Source organism: Puma concolor, chromosome E4, assembly GCF_028749965.1.
Source record: "Puma concolor isolate L17-30 chromosome E4, mPumCon1.1.hap2, whole genome shotgun sequence".
NCBI classification, from domain to species: Eukaryota; Metazoa; Chordata; class Mammalia; order Carnivora; family Felidae; genus Puma; species Puma concolor.
In genome coordinates this window covers 68,848,831-68,872,168 of record NC_141683.1, presented here as the reverse complement: position 1 = coordinate 68,872,168, position 23,338 = coordinate 68,848,831, and the positions used below count along the sequence as shown (strand labels likewise).

At 39.9% G+C, this 23,338-nt stretch overlaps 1 protein-coding gene across 1 annotated transcript in view; it reads left to right on the top strand.

Moving 5' to 3' along the window:
- DNAH14 (dynein axonemal heavy chain 14) overlaps positions 1 to 23,338 on the top strand; it is a 334,473-nt gene that overhangs the window by 159,005 nt on the left and 152,130 nt on the right. The window contains exons 36-41 of the mRNA XM_086693941.1: positions 759 to 848; positions 3,133 to 3,267; positions 12,463 to 12,678; positions 15,258 to 15,351; positions 16,627 to 16,835; positions 17,588 to 17,840. Of these exons, the coding sequence (XP_086550067.1) occupies positions 759 to 848; positions 3,133 to 3,267; positions 12,463 to 12,678; positions 15,258 to 15,351; positions 16,627 to 16,835; positions 17,588 to 17,840 (997 nt within the window). The remainder of the gene's footprint in view (positions 1 to 758; positions 849 to 3,132; positions 3,268 to 12,462; positions 12,679 to 15,257; positions 15,352 to 16,626; positions 16,836 to 17,587; positions 17,841 to 23,338) is intronic.

Sequence of the window (23,338 nt, the reverse complement as noted above, 5' to 3'; positions counted from 1 at the left end):
AGATTGCTCTCAGCTGATTTCCTACCCCCAGCGGCCTTGCCACAGGAACTACTTTTTCTCTATTTGTACAGCCCCTGCTGAGTGTTCTGGGTCTCCTTCAGCTGCTCCCTTGTCCCACTGTGGGAATGCAAGGAATGGGAAATGGACTGGGAGAGGTCGGTGAGAAAAAGGATAAATCCCGCTTTTTTCTGTCGACAATTACCAATAGTATTGACCCCACTGTGGAAGGAAACCTGGCTGCCCTCATAATTCCTGTGTTATAATATTAAGCATCTTTCCAAGCTGCAGCCACTTCTGGATGTTTTAATATATAACCACATCAAGTCTTCAATCTTAACAAATTGTACTTACTATCCTAGAATATTCTGAACACGGAAACATTAAAATACTTGTTACAGAGCTGAAAATCTACCTTAATGGTGATTGGAATTACACAAAGATAGAGACTCTTAAATTTTCTTTTAGTGTAGGATAATTAGACTACGTACTATGGTAACAGATAGTTCTTAAATACATCCTAAAGAATAAATTCCTAAATTGAGGGAAGGTCTATGAATCTGCTACCAGGGATCTGTCAACATAAAATTTTGTGTGTATCGTAGTTTGGGGGGAAAGTAATAATCAGGTTGAGGAACTAAGAAATTAAGAACTACACTCTTAAAGTGCAGTATTCAGTACCTGGTTAAGAGAGATTTTATAGGATTATGTATTAAGGGTTCAATTTGCAATGCATTTTAAACGTATTTATTTCCTTTTAGAAAGTAGTATCTATTGCAACACAACAGTTGGGTTTCCATCAGTGGCCAGCTCAGAACAAGAAAACCATACAGTTTTATAATCAACTTCAGGTAAGTGTAGAATGGCATGTTGGCACTTCTTTGCTCCTGAATTATAATAGGTCTGATCAAGGAGAAAACCAGGATAACGATAAAAGAGAACTAGTCTAATGTTCTTCAGAGTAAAGTGGCTTACTCATTTATTTACCCACGTGTGGTTATTCAGCCCTCACTTTAACTTTGAACAGATTCATTTTCTTCACCTTCATCCCCTTAATACATAATTGTAAAAAACCCCACAAATGTGGTATAAATGTGGCCTTCCATAACTACACCTTCTTTGAATTTCCTATCCCTGTGAATGAACCATTTGGAAACGGTGATGCATTTCATCGATGACTGGTAAAACTGTATGCCTTTGTCTATATTTACTTGCCATTTGAGTGTCCTGTGAATTGCCAGATTATGTAATGTACTCATTTCTCAGTTGAGTTTTTTGTCTTTTTCTTACCAAACATGTAGGCTTTTCATTATGCATTTTATGTCCTATTTCTTAATTGTTTATATGTGTTGCAAATAAATTCTCAAAGTCTTGGGTTTTCAGAAATGTTCCTAGAGTTCAGTTGTGCAGGAGACGTTGTTGTTAATGCAGTAAAGTCTATTGATTTGTTGTTATGGTTTGTGTTTTTCTGAATTTTTAGAAATCTTTTCTATCCTATTTCATAAAGATATTTTCTATAATTTTTTCTAAAAGTTTCTGATATTTGCACTTTCCATTTTTAAGTTGTCTGGTATTTATTTTCCTCCATGAGGATAAAGAGATTGGAATGGAAGGGAAAAAATGTTTTAGCTTCATCCATATTTGAATTTTAATGTATGTGTGTGATGCATTATTAAAAATAATCCTTCCTTTACTACTATTACAGTAGTCTAGAAGAGGGCGAGCTTCACCATCTGACCCTTTCCCCCTTGGCTTAGTCCATCTGGGAGGATGTGACAAAATACCATAGACCGGGCGGTTTAAGCCACATTTATTTCTCACAGTTCTAGGGGCTGGAAAGTTTAAGATCGAAGTGTTAGCAGGTTTGGTTTCTGGTGAGAGCCCTCTTCTGGCTTGCAGGTGGCCACCTTCTCACTGCGTCCTCACATAGTGGAGAGATACGGAACTGGTCTCTCTGCTTCTCTTTCTAAGGACACTAATCCCATCACAGACCCACCCTCATGACATCATCTAAACCTAATTACCTACCAGAGGCCCCACTTCCAACATTATCACATTGGGTGTGGGCTTCAACATTTGAATTTTAGGGAGACACAGACATTCACAGACTTTCACTCTATAACAGCGATTGTGATTGGGTTGGAGAAGAAGATGGAATCAAGCAGATTTTATAAGAGCTGAGGGACTTTGGACAATGTACAGCTAGTGATTTTATTTACTAGATCAGGAAATAAGAGAAGTGACAAGTGTGAAAAGAAGGTGTAGAGTAGATTATGTTGACTCTGAAAATCTTGTGAGATATCCAGATGGAAATATACAGTAAACTACCAAAATTTCACTCAGGCACACAGAACCAGAGACTGGAAGAAATGCGTACATTAGGAAGTCATTAGAACTCAGGTTGTAGTTAGAGATATTCAAGTTGATGAGACAGGATAGGGCCAATGTAGGGGGGAGAGAGAGAGAGAGAGAGAGAGAGAGAGGGAAAAGGATGAATTAGGGAAGACTAACACGGAAATGGCATTCAAAACTCAAAAGAGAAAAAAATTCAGAAGAGGAAAGCTGAGAGAAAACATATTACAGAAACCAATCTTCGAGGGGCGCCTGGGTGGCGCAGTCGGTTAAGCGTCCGACTTCAGCCAGGTCATGATCTCGCGGTCCGTGAGTTCGAGCCCCGCGTCAGGCTCTGGGCTGATGGCTCAGAGCCTGGAGCCTGTTTCCGATTCTGTGTCTCCCTCTCTCTCTGCCCCTCCCCCGTTCATGCTCTGTCTCTCTCTGTCCCAAAAATAAATAAACGTTGAAAAAAAATTTAAAAAAAAAAAAAAAAAAAAAAAAAAAAAAGAAACCAATCTTCGAGAAAGATACAGAAATAAAGGAGAATAGGAAAGTAAGACAAAGTGTCAAAAATAAGAATTGACAGTTATGCTTTGAATTTGAAAATTAGGAGATCTCTGTACATTTTAACATTAACCTATTCAATGAAAACAGAACACAGATTACAAGAGATTGAACAATAATTTGAAGGAAGGGTTTGTGGATATCAAGATGTATTTGTAAATAAGAACCTTCAGATTTTCATTTAGCTGAACCATCAGTAAACCAAAATTAAATCATAAATTTGCAATTTTGTTTTAGACTTGTGTTGGTGTGATGTTAGTAGGCCCAACAGGTGGAGGAAAAACAACAGTCAGAAGAATTTTAGAAAGAGCATTAACACTATTACCAATTGAAGACTTCCTATCAACTAAAGAAAGCGAATCTATTTCACAGGTAAATTGTGTACTAACCAAATGTTTCTCTATTTCTTCAGATCTTTATACTTCAGTAACATTTTATATCCTATTTATATAAGTATATTCTTATTAAATTTATTGCTGGGAATCTTATAATTAGGAATCATTGTAGTAAATGGGACTTATTTTTTTCATTTGAATCTCAAACTAGTAATTACTAGTGTAAAATAAATGTAGCGAATTGTATATTTATTTTGTATTTAGTCACCTTAATGGACTGGTAATGGTAAGTTGTAATTGTTTTTATAGATGATCAATTGAATCATCTTCAGTGAATATAATTTTGTCTCTTTTGTATTATTTATATAGTTTATACTCTTATTGCATTGATTAACCCTCCAAAACAACGTTAACCATAATAGTATCTTATTCCTTACTTTATCTGAAATGCAGTTAATATTTCTACATTTAATATGGTATTTGCTATTGGTGTATGATAGATACTCTTTCATACTTTGGAAATTTTCTTCCATTCTCATTATACTTTGGTTTTTGACTTTTTGGGGTTTATGAAGTAATTTTTTAGAATCTATTGTAGGATTTTTTAGAATCTATTTTGTTATGTTGTAATTGGTTAATGTAATAAGTTATGTTGATAGATTTGCTAATGTTAAATTGTCCTTGAATTCCTAGAATAACTCCCACTTTTTCATGATATATGTATTTTTTTTTTTTAACTTAAATTGTAGTTAACGTACAGTGCAACATTGGTTTCAGGAGTAGAATTCAGTGATTCATCACTTACATACAATACCCCAGTGCTCATCACAACACGTGTCCTCCTTAATACCCATCCCCCATCAGGGCACCTGGGTGGCTCAGTCAGTTGGGCATCTGACTTTGGCTCAGGTGAAGATCCCACGGTTTGTGGGTTTGAGCCCCAAGTCGGGCTCTGTGCTCTCGGAGCCTGGAGCCTGCAGCGTGCTTCGGATTCTCTGTCTCTCTCTCTGCCCCTTCCCCACTCACACTCTGTCTCTCTCTGTCTCTCAAAAAATGAATAAACGTTAAAAAAAAAATTTAAAAAGAAATACCCATCTCCCATCTAGCCCACCCCCACCCACCTCCCTCCATCAACTGTCAGTTCGTTTTCTTTCATTAAGAGTCTCTTGTCGTTTGTTTCCCTCTCTTCTCTTCCCCCCCCCCTTCCCATATGTTCATCTGTTTTGTTTCTTAAATTCCACATATGAGTGAAATCCCATGGTATTTGTCTTTCTCTGATTGACTCATTTCGCTTAGCAGAATACATTCTGGCTCCATCCACGTCATTGCAAATGGCAAGGTTTCGTTCTTTTTGATGGCTGAGTGATATTTTATTTAATATAAAGTTAGATTCCAATAAATAACGTGTACTTCAGTTCTCTTATTTAAAGACCCGTTGGGGGCCGCCTGGTTGGCGCAGTCGGTTAAGCGTCCGACTTCAGCCAGGTCACGATCTCGCGGTCTGTGAGTTCGAGCCCCGCGTCGGGCTCTGGGCTGATGGCTCAGAGCCTGGAGCCTGTTTCCGATTCTGTGTCTCCCTCTCTCTCTGCCCCTCCCCCGTTCATGCTCTGTCTCTCTCTGTCCCAAAAATAAACGTTGAAAAAAAAAAAAGATGTTTGTAAAGACCCGTTGGCAGTATATTCCAAAAGTTTTAGAAAGTCAAGTTCTCAGTTTTGTGGATTTTTTTTTTTCAGTTAGTGTGCAATTCCCTGCTTCAAAATTGTGCCTGTGGTGGTTCATAGCCTTTGTTCTGTTCTCTTTCTACCTCCCTGTCAACAAGTCTGAATTAGTTCTTAACCAATTATTGTCATTAATAAGAGGTGAGCTATGACAGTAGTAATAATATTTATGAAATACTAAATATGAGTCAGATACCGGCTAAAGCACTTTTAGTTGAATTGTCTCATTCGTCCTCACAATAGCCCTGTGGGCAGGAATTTGTTTTATTAAAAACATTTTTTAAATTACATAAGAAGTATGTACAATTGTGAGAAACTTGGGGAAAATGCAAAAACATAAAGAATTAATAACCACCTACAGAGAATGACTACAAACATTGCTGTATTCCCTTTGATTATTTTTCCTACACAAAATATATTTTAAAATAATTGAGATAGTACTGCGTATAAATTACCTCAATTTTATTAATGTTGGCATTTTCACCTAATACCGTACACTGCGAATTAACCCCATGTCATTAAAATTTTCTTACAGTGTGATTTCAGTGACTGTATTCTGTACACATGACTATACTATCATTTATTTATAATTCTCTCATGCGTAACATTTTTAAATTTGGTGTTTTTAAAAATGTAATGACAATAAAATATTTAGGTTGGTGACAGGGCCTTAGGTAATGGAAATTTTTTTTATTTTCCTCCTTAGTTCGTGGCTTTTTCCTCATTAGTCTCTTCAAGGCCTTCTCTTTAGTTTCTTTTAGTGCAGTTTCGTTTCCTTTATTTCCTAACCTTACCCTCTCTTCCCTCTTCATCATCGGAACCCTGTAATGTGTTTACTGTGGGTCCTTGTATAGGTGTATCCCTTGAAAATGTCTCTCTAGGAATGGGATTGGTTTGCAGTAAGGTATAATTTCGCTACCTACTGTGAGGTGAGATTGAAGGTGAAACTCACATATCATGTAATTAGCCACTTCAAGGTGTGCAGTTCAGTGACATTTCGTGCACTCACAGTGTTGTGCAGTCACCACCTCTCTCTGCTTTCAAAACTCTTTCATCACTGCAGGAGAATACCCCGTATCCATTAAGAAATCTCTCCCCATTACCTTCTCTCTCTATTCTCTGGAAACCGCTGGGCGGCTTCCTGTCTCTATGGATTTGTTTGTTCAGACTGTTTTGTGTAAAAGGAATCACAGCATGTGACCTCTTGTCTCTGGCTGCTTTCAGTTAGCATATGTTTTTCAGGTTCATTCAAGGTATAGCATGTGTCGCTGCTTAATTCCATTTCATGACCGAATAATGGTCCATTTTGTGGAATCTTTGTCGATCCATTCATCACAATGTATCTGTTCCTCCTTTGATGCATATTTGAGTTGTTTCCACCTTTTAGCTGTTATGAATAATGTCACTACAAACATTTGTGTACAAGCTTTTATGTGGGTATATGTTTTCATTTTATGTGGACATCTGTGCCTAGGAGTGGACTTGCTGGGTCATACGCCAGTTCTGTTTACATTTCTGGGGAAGCACCACACTCTTCTCCACAGCAGCCGAACCATTTTAAATTACCACCAGCACTGTAACGAAGCTTCCCGCTTTCTCCAGATCCTCACCTACACTTGTCTTTGTTTTTTTCCATTTTAGTGGATGTGAAGTGGTATCTTGTAGCAGTTTTATCTGCATTTTCTTAATTACTGATAGATGTCGAACACCCTTTTACGTGCTTACAGGCCATTTGTGGATCTTCTTCGGAGAAACATCTATTCACATCTTTTGTCCATTTTATAATTGGATTGTCCTTTTTGTTGTTGAGTTGGAAGAATTCTTTATATATTGTGCTCATGAAGCCCTTATCAAATACACGATTTGCAAATATTTTTTCCTGTTCTGTGAGTTGCCTTTTTGCTTCCTCGGTAATGTCCTCTGACGCACTAAGGCCGTTGATTTTTATCGGGTCCAATTTATTTTTTCTTTTATTGCTTGTGCTTTTGCCATCCAATCCAAGAATCCGTTTACAAATTCAAAGCCGTGAAGATTTACCCCCGTGTTTTCTTGTACTAATTGTGTACTTTTAGTTCTTAAACTGAAGGAACCCATCTATTTGGAGTTAATTTTTTGTATATGGAGTGAAGTAGGGGTCCAACTTCATTCTTTTGCATGTGGATATCCAGTTTCCGTTCGTTAATGAAATTATTATTCTTTTCCATATAGAATGGTGTTGGCATTCTTGTCAGAAATCAATTGGCCATAGGGATGCCTGGATAGCTCAGCTGAGCATCTGGCCCCTGATCTCAGCTCAGGTCCTGATTTCAGGGTTGTGGGATAGAGCCCTGCATTGGGCTCTGTGCTGAGTGAGGAGCCTGCTTAAGATTCTCTCTCTCTGCCCCTCTCCCCTGCTCCTGGTCTCTCTTTCTCTTTAAAATAATTTATAAAAAATCAGTTGGCCATAGATGTTTGCGTTTGTTTCTGGACTCCCAGTTTTATTCCATTGTCCTGTGTGTGTCCTTGTCCCACGATATATATAATTTGATTATTGTAGTTTTCTTTTTTTTTTTATTATTTTTTTTTATGATTATTGTAGTTTTCTAGTAAGTTTTGAAGTTGGGAAGTATGAGTCCTCTTTGATTTTTTTTTTTTTGGTTTGTTTTTGTTTTTTAGTATTATTTTGGATATTTGAGGCCCCCTTGGATTCCATATGAATTGCCTATCCCATTCTTTTTTCTGCAAAACAGGCCATAGGAACATTCATAGGGATTACAAAGTATCTGTAGATTACATTAGAGAATATTACCATGTTAACAATATTAGGTTTTCTAGTTTACAAACATAAGATGTCTTTCCATTTTTAGGTCCATTGTTAGTAAGTAAGAAAATTTTTTTCTTTTTTGTAGTTTTCAATAGGTAAGTCTTTCTCCTCCTTGATTAAATTTATTTCAAAGCATTTTTTTCTTTGGATGCTACTATAAATGGAATTGCTTTCTTAATTATTTTTTTGTTGTGTTGAAGTGGGTTCGTTGGTGCTATATATAAACGCAGCTGGTTTTTGTATGTTGATCCTGTACCCTATAGACATGCTGGTTCATTTATTAGCTCTAGTAGTTGTTTTGTAGATTCATTGGGATTTTCCGTATATGGAATCATGTCATATTTCAATAGAGATACCTTCACTTCTTTCTTTCCAATTTGGATGCTTATTACTTTTTTTCCTCACCTAATTACCAGGCTAGGACTTACAGTACAGTGTTTCATAGCTGTGGTGAAAATGGGAAGTCTTGCCTTGTGCCTGACTTGAGGGAGAAAGTTTTCAGTCTTTCACCACTGAGTGTGATGTCAGCTGTGGGTTCTTCACAAATAGCCCTTATCACAGTAAGGAAGTGCCTTCCTATTTCTAGTTTGAGTGTTTTTCTCCTGAAAGGGCCTGGAATTTTATAAAATGCTTTTTTGCCTCTCTTCATATGATTATGTGGTTTGTTTCTTTTGTTATATTAACATGATATATTACATTGATTGTCTTATGTTGAACCTGCCCCTCCATTCTTGAAATAAATCTCATTTGGTCTGAGTGAATAATCCCTTAATGTGTTGTTGTGTTCTGTTTGCTAGCACTTTCTGGAGAATTTTGCATCTGTATTCATAAGGGATGTCTGTCTGTAGCTTCCTTATGGTGTCTTTGTGGGGGTTTAATATCAGGGTAATTCTGGCCTCATAGAATGTGTTAAGAAGCATTCCCTCCTCTTCTATTTTTTGCAAGAGTTTGAGTAGCATTGGTGTTAATCATTTTTCAAGTGTTTCGTAGAATTCATCTGCCATCTGATTTTGGACTTTCTTAGAGAGATTTGGGTTACTAATTCAATCTCTGTTTGTTACAAATCTGTTGAGATTTTCTACTTGTTCTTGAGTCACTTTTGGTAATTTTTGTTATTTCTAGGAATTTGTAGCCCGTGGATTATGTAATTTGCTCCTGGTGTTCTCTTATAATCCTTTTAATTTCCTTAAGGCGCTAGTAATGTTCATACTTTTATTTCTGATATTATTTATTTGTGTCTTTTTTGTTTAATAATTATTTCCTTTTAATTGAGGTATTATTGACATACAATATCATATTGCTTCAGGTGTACAACCTAGTGATTTGACTTTTATGTACACTGTGAAATGATCACCACTAGTCTAGTTACCATCTGTCGCACACAATTAATGCAGGATTGCTGACAATACTCCCATGCTGTGCATTGCAGCCCCATCACTTACTTATTTTATAGCTGGAATTTTTACTTCTTAATTCCTTTCACCTATTTTGGCCCCTCTAGCAATACTCTTCCCCTCTGGCAACCACCAGTATAGTCTCTGCATCTGTGAGTCTCAGGTTTGTTTTGTCTTTTAGGTTCCACATGTAAGTGAAATCATGTGGTGTTTGTCTTTCCCTCTCTGACTTATTTCCTGAGCATAACCCCACGATCTATCCATGCTGTTACAAATGGAGAGATTTCTTTCTTTTTTAATGACTGAGTAGGATTCCATCATGTGCGTGGGTGTGTGCATGTGTGTGTACACATCACATCTTTTTTTTTTTTTTTTAATTTTTTTTTTTCAACATTTATTTATTTTTGGGACAGAGAGAGACAGAGCATGAACGGGGGAGGGGCAGAGAGAGAGGGAGACACAGAATCGGAAACAGGCTCCAGGCTCCGAGCCATCAGCCCAGAGCCCGACGCGGGGCTCGAACTCCCGGACCGCGAGATCGTGACCTGGCTGAAGTCGGACGCTTAACCGACTGCGCCACCCAGGCGCCCCCACATCACATCTTTATCCACTCGTCCATCAGTGGACGTTTAGCTAGCTTCTGTATCTTGGTCATTGTAAACAATGTTGAAATTAACATGGAGGTGCATATAGCAAATAAGTGTTTTTGTTTTCTTTCAAATAGATACCAAGGAGTGGAATTGCTAGATCGTATGGTAGTTCTATTTTTAGGTGTTTTTTTTTTTATTTTTTTAGGAAACTCCATACTGTTTTCCGTAGTGGCTGCACCAATTTACATGCCCACCAAGAGTGCAAAAGGGTTCCCTTTCTACACATTCTTGCCAACACTTGTTTGTGGGGTTTGGGTTTTGTGTGTGTGTGTGTGTCTTTTTTGATAATAGTTGACAGATGGTATCTCACTGTGGTTTTAATTTGTATTTTCTTGATGATGAGTGATATTGGGCATCTTTTCCTGTGTCTGTTGGCCATCTGTAGGTCTTTTTTTGAAAATTGTCCATTCAGGTCTTCTGCCCATTTTTTAATCAGATTGTTTGGGTTGTTTTGGTGTTGAGATGTATAAGTTCTTTATATATTTTGAATAGTAACCTTTTATTGGGTATATCATTTGCAAATATCTTCTCCCACTGAGGAAATATTAAAATTAAAACATAAAGTTGCCCTTTTGTTTTGTTGTTGATTTCCTTCACTGTGCACAAAGCTTTTCATTTGGATGTAATCCCAATAGTTTATTTTTGCTTTTGTTTCCTTTGCCTTAGGAGACACATCTATAAAAATGTTGACATGGCCAGTGTCTGAGAGATTACTGTCTGCGGTTCTCTTCTGGTTTTTTTATGGTTCCAGGTCTCACATTTAGGTCTTTAATCCATTTGGAGTGTATTTTTGTTCATGGTGATGGAAAGTGGTCCACTTTCATTCTTTTACATGTAGCTGTCCAATTTTTCCAGCACATTGAATGAAGAGACTGTCTTTTCCCCATTATATATTCTTGTCTCCTTTGTCATAGATTAATTGACCATATAAGTGTGGATTAACTTCTGGGCTCCCTGTTCTGTTTTATTTATGTGTCTATTTTTGTGCCAGTACCATACTGTTTTGATTACTGCAGCTTTAGAATACAGCTTGTCATGTGGAATTGTGATACCTCTAGCTTTGTTGTTCTTTCTCAAGATTACTTTGCCTATTCAGGGTCATTGTGGTTCCATATAAATTTTAGGATTGTTTGTTCTAGGTTTGTGAAAAAAATTGTATTTGTATTTTGATAAGGATCACATCGAATCTTTAGATTGCTTTGGGTAGTATCAACATTTTAACAATATTTGTTCTTCCAATTCGTGACTATGGAATATCTTTCCATTTATGTGTCATCTTCAATTTCTTTCATCATTGTTTTATAGTTTTCAGAGTATGGGTCTTTTACCTCCTCGGTTAAGTTTAATCCCTAGGCATTTTATTCTTTTTGGTGCAGTTACAAATGGTAGTTGTTGTTTTTTTTTTATTCCTCTTTTGCTACTTCATTATTAGTGTATAGAAACACTATTTCTTGGTATTAATTTTGTATCCTGCAACTTGACTGAATTCATGTATTATTTCTGACAAGTTTTGGTGGAATCTAGGATTTTTTATGTATAATGTCATGTCTTTTACAAATAATGCCCTCCTTTCTACCAGTATGGATGCCTCTTACTTCTTTTTCTTGTCTGATTGCTGTGGCTGGGACTTCCAGTACTGGGCTGAATAAAAGTGCTGAGAGTGGCTGGCCATCCTTGTCTTGTTCTTGATTTTAGGGAGAAAGCTCAACTGAGAGTTATTTTATGGCTTCTTTTCAGACTAACCTTCATCCAGGATGGCTTCTGTCAATTTATTGTCTTTTTAATGGGCCAAGTTTTTATGTTTCTTTACATGCCTTGTGATATTTGTTGAAAATGGGGCATTTATAAAAACAGCCACCTTTCCCAGTCTTTACAAAGCTGCTCTGTCACGGGGTTGTTCCTCACTGATTAGCGGGGTCTCCTCTCTGAGACGAAAGTTTAACGTCTTCTCAAGTTTTTTCTGGGCAATGCATCTTGACTGGACTTTCACAGTTTGACTTTCACCATTCCACTGGCTACACAGCTTAACTTGAGTGTCTTAGTTTCCTAAAAATTCCTCCTACCCTAGTGTCTCCCTCAGGCTATATATGGTCTGTTGCTTGAATTCATCCATAAGGTCTGGTTTTAGGCTTTTGTGGGTCTGTAGTCTCCCTGAAGCCTTCACAAGAAGTGCCTGACTCTTTTCCCACCTGAGATCTGAGTTTGGTGGAACGGACACCGGTCCTGCAGGCAGCCCCCAGGCAGGCTAGAAGGTAGCAGACAAGGTCTTCTTGGGTGCCAGCTCTGACCTGCAGCTAAAAACTGTCTTCTGCTCTCCCGCATCCATATGTCTAGCCCTGACTCCAGACACACCACATCCCAGTTCATATGTTGTGTTCCTGGATGAGGACCAGTGGGATTTTTTCCCCCATTTCTTCCAGAGATATCATTATAGTATTTAGAATTTTTAAAGTAGTGATTTGAATATTATGGCTAATTTTAAAAAGTCAATTGTTACTGTCCTTTTTAAATTGCTGTCCTTTTTAAAATTTAAGTTACTGTCTTTATCGGGTATCTTTCTTTGGAGTGAAAAACCTCTCCTAAAACCCTTTGGTGTTAATAGCGCAAAAATGTAAATAATTATACTCTGGCTGATGCTTTTAAGAAACCACACTGGATTTTGTTCAGGTTCCAGGAAGAAAAGGAAAGGTAGATATTTGTGTTTTAAATCCAAAGTGTATCACTCTTAGTGAACTATATGGACAACTGGACCCTAACACTATGGAATGGACTGATGGATTATTATCAAGCACAGTTCGAAATTATGTATATTCTAATACTGCAAGGTACTCAAAAAAAGACAGCGATCTTGGACTGAAATCAAGAATCTCGGATGCATCTAATGTAAGTTAATGTGGAAGGATTATTATTATTTGACTCTGTGGATTACTTCATTGATTAAAAATTGGTATTTAAGCATTATTAGATACTTACCAGTATAAAAGTAAATTTAAAAGTTATTATAATCAGTTTTTAAAAAGAAAAATTATAAGCTATGAAAAACAACAGAAAATATGTCATTGCGTTTTAAAATGGTTGGTAAACAATAAAATGAAAGATACTTGCTTTTAAAGGAACACAGGGGATGAGGTGTTAGTGGGGGTTGCTCTAGTGAATCTAGCACCACCAGGACACCTTACAAATTAATGAGCTACGAAAACACTTCAGTGGAAAAGCGAATAAAGCTTTTGATACAAAGTTCATCGTAGAATAAACATAAATAGCAAAAAACTTTTGAAGACTTGTATTCTCATTAGTTATAGAGCTTACTAGTAAATTTCATTAGCCAAACTATATTAACAGAAGAATGACATTTAGAACCAAACAGATAAGCAGAGGTTTTTTTTTTTTTTAAGTTTTTACTTAAATTGTAGTTAACATAGTATAATATTAGCTTCAGGTTACAATATTGTGATTCAGCACTTCCATACGTCACCTGATGCTCATGCTCACAGGTGCACTCCTTAATCCCCGTCACCTGTTTCACCCACTGTCCTACCCACCTCCCCTCTGGTGACCAGCAGTGTGTTTTCTGTAGTCAAGAGTCTGTTTCTTGGTTTGTCTCTCTCTCCCTCTCTTTTTTCCCCCTTTGCTCATTTGTTTCTTAAATACTACATATGAATAATGTATAGATTGTTGAATCACTATGTTATAGACTGAAACTAATGTAACACTGTATGTTAACGACACTGGAATTAATATAAAAAAAGAACAACATTGAGTCTTCTAATCCATAAAAGTATTTATATCATGGACACACACACACACACACACACACACACACACACATCTATATATTCTGGATACAAGTCCCTTATCAGGGACTATGATTTGCAAACACTTTCTTTCATTTTGTGGGTTGTCTTTACTTTCTTGAAGGTATCTTGTGAAACACCAAAGTTTTCAACCCTGATGAAGTTCAGTCTACTTTTTACCTTGTCACCTGTTTTTTTGTTTTTTTGTTTTTATATCATAGCTTTAAAAAGCTTTGTATAATTCAAGGTCACAAAGACTTTCTTTTAAGTTTTATTCTAAGAGTTTTATAGTTTTAAGTTTTACATTTAGGTCTTTAGTCTATTTTGAGTTGATTTTTTGTGGACAGTACAAGGCAGGGATCCCAGTTCAGTTGTTCCGGAATTATTTGTTGAAAAGACTATTCTTAAAAAAAAAAAAAAAAAAGACTATTCTTTCCCCCATTGCTTGTATTGTCTTGTCACCCATGTCAAAATCAGCTGATCATAAATGTAGGGATTTATTTCTGGACTCATAGTTCTGTTCCATTCATCTTCATATCTGCCCTTACGCTAACGCCACACTTGAAAACTAGAGCTTTGCCCTGAGTTTTGAAATAGAAAATTAAAGTCGATTTTAAGACCTTGGCAAACTGATTCTGTAATGTATATAGAAGAACCAAGGGCCATGACATTCCCGAATTTAAAAAAAGGGAAGAATTTGGGTGATGAGATCTGCCAGATGTCAAGAATTATTATAAAATTAGGGGAAAACAGTGTGCTCTTGGTGCAGAAAAAGATGGCAGTTCTGGGCTATTATGTGCCTGTGACATAATGTAAACATGTACGTCAGTTTCATAGGGAAATTGACAAATGCAAAGCTAGTGTGAGATTTTATTACATCTTCCTCAGTAATTGACAGAGAAGGAACATGATACAATTCACTAATTATACCAGTTAGAAATGGAAATGGGAAAAATTCTAACAGTGATGCCACTATGAAAACTATATTGGAAAAATGTACAAGAAAGGAACTTGTCATAGCAGGATGGCAGGGACGGGGGCAGGGGAGGGGGGCAGGGATGCCTGTGCAGTTGGCAAAAATTGAATAAATGGAAGATATACTCTATTCCTGTATAAAAGGACTTCCATCCTAAAAATGCCAACCTATACCAAATTAATATATGTATATAGTGTCTTTCCAAGCAAAATCCCAATTAAAAAAATTGAATTAAATGATTGTAAAGTTCATTTGGAAGCACAAATGTTCCAAGAGTTTTAAGAAATCTGGGAAGAAAACCATAGTACTTTATATTTCTAAAATGTTATTACATTTTAGTGTGTTACCCCCAAATTTTAAAACTACTGTGAAGGAGGGTCTAGGAAAATATATATACTGAAATATCAACAGTTTCTTTATAGATGGTGGGAATTCAGAGAACATTTGCTTTCTTGCTTTATGGCATTATTTTAATGCTGTACAACAAACATGTACTAACTGGAAAAAAAAACTGAAAGAATTTTCTAGAAGAAAATGGCCTGTACTCACAACTCAGCTAAGCCACCCTGTGCTGGTTACAGGGAGGTCTTTCAGCCACAGAATGTGTGCCTTTTCTATTATAGTACTCAGCATATTGACATGTTTGAGTTGGAAAGTGTGATGAAATAAACATTATTGATTACCTCTTTTAGGTTTTCAAACTTGATTCCTCTGATATAGCAGATATTGACGATAACATTTCTAAGCAGGAGATGGAGAAAGATGTTAAAATCCCAGAAAGTCAGAGTAAGTGTTACTATTAAATTCAGTAAAGATGATTCATTAACAGGGAAGAAACTGAACAAATGAGCTGAATCTATATCTTTAAAAATGTTGATTTTTGTTCCTATACTGTTTATTTTTCCCTCACTTAAAATTTATGTACGTGCGTGTTTACCGCATGTTATAGCATCCTACCTACATACATAATTATGGCGCTGAAGCGGTAGGTCGTGCACGGCCCTTTCAGCTTATAAACGGACATTAATATCTCACAAGAAGCAAGCAGACGTTCAAGTAGAGAGAAGTCTTGGGTGGAAGCCTGCGGACGCTCCCGGCCCAAATAACACAGCCCGTACACACGCGTCTAAACAGAACTACGCATCCATCGTGTGCTGCTTTGTGGCGTGGGTGTGCGGTGCGGGGTGCGAGGAGGCGGGGCACAGAGAGCGTGTGGTAAGGCGCCTGCTCCGGAGGAGGTGAGGGTCCCGGCCGGAGCCCCATCAGCTCACTGCTCCGGGCTGAGCCTCGAGCACCACAGGCACCAGCCGGACGCTTATGTTCCAGGCCCGGAAAGAGACTTCTGCTCTTGCTTGTCCTGATTTAGAATTCCTGAATGTCTGTGTGTCCCTCTCCCGCATTCAGGTTGGGGAGTGTGGTCTGCGGGCAGAGCAGGTGCCTTCCGGGGGTTCTAAGACAGGCCTGGAGGCAAGTATGGCCGCCGCTGACTTAGCATCCCGGCCTCTTGGTCCTGGCCCTGGGATCCTTTAATGTCCTTCAGGCGGTAACTATTTTCCGTCTGCACGGTGACCCACACGCTCCTCCCCTGTCTTGACCCGACAGATTTCCTAGAACTGAGGAGCAGGTTGGTGCGCGTAGAACATGGAAAGAGGAGCCAGTGGGGCCACAGCGCAAACAACTCTATTTGTCTACTTCCCTTCTCTGTCCCCCAGAGGCAGCATGTCCAGAAAGTATCCTGGGTGGACGGGGAGCTCACCAAGCACATGATTATGGGAAAGACAGATCCAGGGTCTTGCTCTTCCCCAAATGTAAGGGCCGACTACACAAGCAGCAATCAGAGAATGTGGGCCGGGTTTGAAGGGTGGTTAAGCCTGTGGTGCGAGTAGTTATTTCTACCTAACATGTTAGAGACTACACATGAACACATTCACTCTGCTATTCTCTAGGGTGTCATTTTTCACCTTGTTAGAAAATATTTTCCAAACAAAATAGGGAATTTGTAAAATTGTAATACAAGAAGACTGAGATACTCTGTTACGTTAAAAATATTTCTCTCTCCAGACCACGATTGGCAGTGGATTATTTTGGATGGTCCAGTGGATACGTTTTGGGTAGAAAATCTAAACTCCATGCTGGATGATACTAGAACGCTGTGTCTGGCAAACAGTGAGCGAATAGCCTTAACTAGTAACATACGAGTGGTTTTTGAGACCGACAGTCTCTCTCAGGCCAGTCCTGCAACCGTCAGCCGGTGTGCAATGGTCTACATGGTAAGTTCCCAAAAACAAACGTCTCAAGGAAAACGTGTTGTTTAGGGTAATAAGGGTAATAACTAGTCATTACCTACAGCGTTCCTGATGATTGTTTTATGATTACCTCTGGATCTGGCAGGGTTTTGTGTCCCCTCAAGTCTCCTAACCCAGGAGTGAAAGCGTAGTCTCTCCTGTTTAAAGGAGGACGACCCAGTAATTGGGGTGGCAGGTGTCCCACAACTGTGAGCGGTGCTTTCGATGGACAGCACAGGCTGCTGGTGACTTGTCTTTCCCACAGAGGAGAGACACCTTTCCTCACCTGCCTGTGACCCTGAGGGCCCGTGAAGTATATTTTGCCAAGACAGTGGTGGGAGATGGAAGGCACACAAAGATTAAGTGTCTTCTCTCCATGAAATTAATCGTTAGCCATGGTTGGCCCTGTGTTCTGATCCGCTGAACTCGCTGTAACGAAGCTAAGAACAGCGCTGCTTTTCTGGCTAAGCCGCTCCCCTTGCTGGGTACACGTAGCCTCCCCCCCAACCCCTCCCTACACACAGTCCGCCACCATGTGTTGTCTTGTAAGACCAGGGTTAAAACCGTAAGTCGTCTCAGAGACAGGTGCTTCTTCAAGGTCTTGATCAGCTGCCCTTTGACGACTGATGATGCTGTGTTTTGCTGGGGGCGGAGGTGAAGTAAAGATAGTAAGGAGGAGGATGGACGCCTCATTTTTCCTTATTTACGTAAAATTACCTTGTGCTTTATATTGTTAGGATCCTGTTGATCTGGGATGGGAGCCCTATGTCAAGTCATGGCTGTTGAAGACTTCTAAAATTATGAGTCAAACAGGAGTGAGTTGTCTTGAATTCTTGATTAAAAATAGCGTCACAGACGGACTACAGTTTATAAAGAAGCATCAGACATGTCAGCCGTTTCCTGTACAGGACCTAGCAGTGGTCACAACTCTCTGCAGGATTCTCGATGCCTTCTTTGAGTTCATGAGTGAAAATGGAGGCTTTGGAAAATGTGAGCTTTTTCCCCTTCTAAGTCACATCAATGGTCTTGTGTGTCACTTAATGCCAACTATTTATCACCTTCTATTAAATTTTACAAGAGAAAACAGAGAAAGGAAGCCCAGGAATTTTCAGTCTATTTGAACCAGACACACACGGAAGAAACTAAAAATCACTAACAAAGGGGCATATCGGTGACGTAAACTAATGTCGTACATATGTTGGTGGGTCACGTGGAAAACGAGGATAAGGAATTCCAAGAGGGTCTTTCTGAGGGAAGAATGCTTTGCTTGTCTGTGGCTTTAAGGATTCTTAGAGATGGAAATAAGGGAGGGAAGTGTGTCCGGGATCCTCGGCAAAAGCTGTAATCATGCACAGGTGTAAACCTGGAGAGTAGTAAAACATGTTGGGTGAGAGCAAAAAACTCTGGAGACCGGGTAGCATTATCGCTGACAGCACGGCCCCTGGTGTCAGAAGCCTGCCTCCCCAGACCGGTTCCACTGCTTCCCGAGGAGATGGCTAATTAGGCCGGGCTCCCAACGCTGTCTCTGAAACCCAATTCTGGATCCCCCAAACTAACAGAAATGGTAAGAAGCCCCTGGGGTGGCAAGAGGGTAAGGTCCCACGTGGGGAGCGCGGTAGGTCCGAGAGGAAGAGAGCCGGATGCCACGAATGGGCCTGAATGGACCGTCACTCCTGCCTTTGCCCATGGGGACAGCCCAGCCTGGCCGGAGGCAGCAACACAATACCGTGTTGGCAGTGAGGCCCCACGAGGTTAAGGAGCAGGTAAATGCATGTTTCTTCCCACCGCCACCCCCCCCCCCCCACACACACACACATCTTAAAGTCTAAGCGATTAAGAGAAAGAGCCCGCATTTGAAAGAGAGCAGTGTCATCGAGGATCAGGTTTCCTGCCTTGAAGAGCGTCCACTCCCTCTCCAGATACACAATTCCAGAGGCACCAGGGGCACGAGCCAGGGAAGTGGGAGCGCTGGAAACACAGCAGGAAGCGGGTGAAAGAAAGAACACGATAAATGGGTTGAACGCTGACTTGGTCAGCTGAGGGACTCACTTCCCTTGGCCTCATTCTCTCTAGGTCCATCCAGTGACGCTACGATACGCGTAGCCGTGCGGGCACGTTTCTGAATTCGTGTTTGCATTTTCTTCCCAGTGGTGGGATTACCGTCTCTTATTTTCCCTTATTTTTGAACTTTATTACAGGGAAATCTCAGGGTTGCGTACATGTGGGGCCCATACCTGAGGTCCTGTTTTCTCTTGGGACACTTCAGTCAGCCAGAAACCTAGGCTGGAAGACGTTTCCTTGTAGCTTCCCTCAGCAGCTGACCTTTCCTAGTCCCGTTTTCACCGGGAAGCTCTTTCAGGGCCTCAGGGCCCCAGGTCCATTCAATCCTGCTAATCCTGCTGCCTTCCCTCTCTTGCACAAAGTCCACCCTCCTGGATCACTCACAAAAGCCCGGTTCTGCCGCAGCCCACACTGGGTGCCACACCCCAGGGCGCAGTGGGTGGTGCGTGCCCATTTAGTCCTCTGACTTTGTTCTTTGTGTCTGATTCTGAGGGAGTGCCCCACCCCCTTTTTATAGCTCAGCTGTGGTTAGCTCTTGTTAGGATAGTTTTTCTCCGCACTTGTGTGTGTGTGTCTGGCTGATTTGCCACATTAATGAGATTCAGTAAATTGGAAAACCTATTTGAGAAGGATAATTTTGAAGTGAAATATAAATTTTCCCAAGTGATCTTTAAAAAAGGAAAAATCTGATAGAAAGTTGAATTTTTTTTAACATTTATTTTTGAGAGAGAGAGAGAGGGAGGGAGGGAGACACAGAATCCGAAGCAGGCTCCAGCCTCCAAGCTGTCAGCACAGAGCCCGATGCAGGGCTCGAACTCACGAACGGTGAGATCATGACCTGAGCCGAAGTCAGACGCTTAACTGACTGAGCCATTCAGGTGCCCTGAAAGTTGAATTTTTAAAAGCCTTCTCCCACCCTCCCAAAAATACTGAGCCAAGCTCATTAAATTTTGTTGGTAAATTTCACCAAGCTTTTGCAGAACAAATTATCTTTATAGAATCTGTTCAAAAGAATAGAAAAAGAAGGAAAGCTACACAACTTGTTTTATGAAGTTCGTATGCAGTTGATGCCCAAACCAGACAAGGTGATACGGAATGGACAATTATAGACCAAGTCTGTTCCTAAATGTGGATGCTGAGATTATAAAAAAAATACTAGAAAACTAGGGGGACTAAAGATACACCACGACAAAGTAGCTTTGCCTTCAGCATGTAAGAATGATTTAACGTGACAGTTATCTATCAGAATAACTTGCCAAATAAGCCTATCAAAAGAAAGAAACTCATTTCAATAAATGGGAAATGCATTTAAATAACATTGTACAACTTATATGTTAAAAGACACTTGGTGGGGTGCCTGGGTGGCTCAGTTAATGGACTTCAGCTCAGGTCATGATCTCACCGTTTGTGGGTTCAAGCCCCGCATTGGGCTATGTGCTGACAGCTCAGGGCCTGGAGCCTGCTTTCAGATTCCCTCTCTCTGGAGCCTGTTTCCCTCTCTCTGACCCCCCCCCCCAAAAAAAATAAACATTAAAAAAATAATAAAAGATACTTGGCAATCCAAAAAAAGATAACTTACTTTTTTTTTTTTTAATGTTTATGTATTTTTGAGAGAGACAGAGACAGAGTGTGAACAGGGCAGGGGCAGAGAGAAAGGGAGACAGAATCCGGAGCAGGCTCCAGGCTCTGAGCAAGCTGTCAGCACGGAGCCTGATGCGGGGCTCGAACCCACAAACCGCGAGATCATAACCTGAGCCAAAGTCGGACGCTCAACCGACTGAGCCACCCAGGCGCCCCAGAAAGATAACTTTCTTAACTCTTCGCTTTTTCTATTAAAAACCTACAGTAAACATTTTCAGCAGTAATCATTAGATGCATTCCTATCGATTCAGAACCTTGGGAGTTTCTTGGGTGAATCTGAAACTGGCACCCACACCTGGAGGGTGAGGAGAGACCAAAGAAAGGGGCAGACTAATCCAGATTGGGAGCTGGCAGGGTTTTCTTTTTTGTAATTGAAGCAGAGTTAACAGACAGCATTGTTAGTTTTGGGTGCAGTACCGTGATTCAACCTTTCCGCACCTCACCCTGTGCTCAGCATGACGGGTGTTCTCTTAGTTCCCTTCACCTGTTCCACCCACCCCCCCACCCAGCTCCCCTCTGGCAACCACCAGTTTGTTCTCTGTTTTTAAGGGTCTGGGGTGTTTTTGTTTTTTGTTTTTTGTTTGTCTCTGTTTGTCTTTGTTCATTTGTTTTGTTTCTTAAATTCCATGTATGCTCAAAATCATATGGTATTTGTCTTCCCGACTGATTTCACTTAGGATGATGCCTTCTAGGTCCCTCCATGTCATTCCAAATGGCAAGATTTCATTCTTTTTCATGGCTCAGTAACATCCCATCACACACACACACACACACACACACACACACACACACACACACACACCCTACTTCTTTATCCATTCATCTGTTTTTTGTAAGTTTTTACTTAAATTTCAGATAGTGAACATACAGTGTTATATTAGTTTCGGGTGCACAGCACAGTGATCCAACACTTCCCTGCGTCACCCGGTGCTCATCACAACAAGTGCCCTCCTTAATCCCCATGTCCTATCTCCCCCGTCCCCCACCACCTCCCCTCTGGTGACTGTAAGTGTGTTCTCTAGAGTTAAGAGTCTGTTTGTTGGTTTGCCTCTCTCTCTCTTTTTTCCTTTTGCTCATTTGTTTTGTTTCTTAAATTCCACATATGAGTGAAATCATATGGTATTTGTCTTTCTCTGACTTATTTTGCTTAGCATCATACTCCCTAGCTCTGTCCACATGATTGCAAATGGCAAGATTTCATTCTTTTTACGGCTGAACAGTATCCCATTGTATATATACACACCACATCCTCTTTATCCATTCATCAGTCACTGGACACTTGGGCTATTTCCATAATTTGGTTATTATAGATAGCGCTGCTATAAACATAGGGGTGTATGTATCCCTTTGAATTAATATTTTTGTATCCTTTGGGTAAATACCCTAGTAGTGCAATTGTTGGGTCATAGGGTAGTTCTATTTTTAACTTTTCAAGGAAACTCCACACTGTTTTCCAGAGTGGCTGCACCAGTTTGCATTCCTACCAAAAGGGCAAAAGTGTTCGCCTTTCTCCGCATCCTCACCAACATCTGTCCTTGCCTGAGTTGTTAATTTTTTTTTTTTAATTTTTTTTTTTTAACATTTATTTATTTTTGGGACAGAGAGAGACAGAGCATGAACGGGGGAGGGGCAGAGAGAGAGGGAGACACAGAATGGGAAACAGGCTCCAGGCTCCGAGCCATCAGCCCAGAGCCCGACGCGGGGCTCGAACTCACGGACCGCGAGATCGTGACCTGGCTGAAGTCGGACGCTTAACCGACTGCGCCACCCAGGCGCCCCCTGAGTTGTTAATTTTAGCCATTCTGACAGGTGTGAGGTGGTATCTCCTCATGGTTTTGATCTGCATTTTCCTGATGATGAGTGATGTTGAGCATCTTTCCATGTGTGTGTTGGCCATCTGGATGTCGTCCTTGGAAAAAATGTCTGTTTATGTCTTCTGCCCATTTTTAATTGGATTATTTGTTTTTGGGGTATTGAGTTAGATCAGTTTTTTATATATTTTGGATACTAACCCTTTATTTGCAAATATCTTCTCCCATTCTGTAGGTCACCTTTTAGTTTCATTGATTGTTTCCTTCTCTGTGGAGAAGCTTTTTATCTTGATGAAGTCCCAATGGATTATTTTTGCTTTTGTTTCCCTTGCCTTAGGAGACTTATCTAGAAATAAGTTGCTACAGCTGAGGTCAAAGAGGTTACCAACTATGTTTTCCTCTAGGATTTCTATGGTTTCATGTCTCACACTTATGTCTTTCATCTATTTTGAATTTATGTTGGTGTAGTTCCATTCTTTTGCATGTAGCTGTCCAGTTTTCCCAACACCATTTGTTAAAGAGAGTGTCTTTTTTCCATTGGATATTCTTTCCTGCTGTGTCAAAGATTAACTGACCATAGCGTTGTGGATTCATTTCTGGGTTTTCTGTTTCATTCCACTGATTTATGGATGGACACTTGGGTTGTTTCCGTATCTTGGCTATTATAAATAACGCTGCAAGAAACATACGGATGCTATATCTTTTTGAATTCGTGTTTTCAGTTCTCTTTAGGTGAATACCCAGTAGTGGACTTCTGTTTTCAATTTTTTGAGGAACCTCCCTACTGTTTTCTACAGTGGCTGCACCAGTTTGCACCCACAGCCGTCCAGCACAGACCTCATCTGTCAGTTTCCTCGCGTATAAAAACCGCCTGCTTCTGCTGCTACAGTTCAGTAAGCTAGGGAACTAAGAGATGACGTTTGTCTTGGGCAGCTATGGGTAGGTCTCCACACCTGCTTTCCAGAGTTTTAAAAG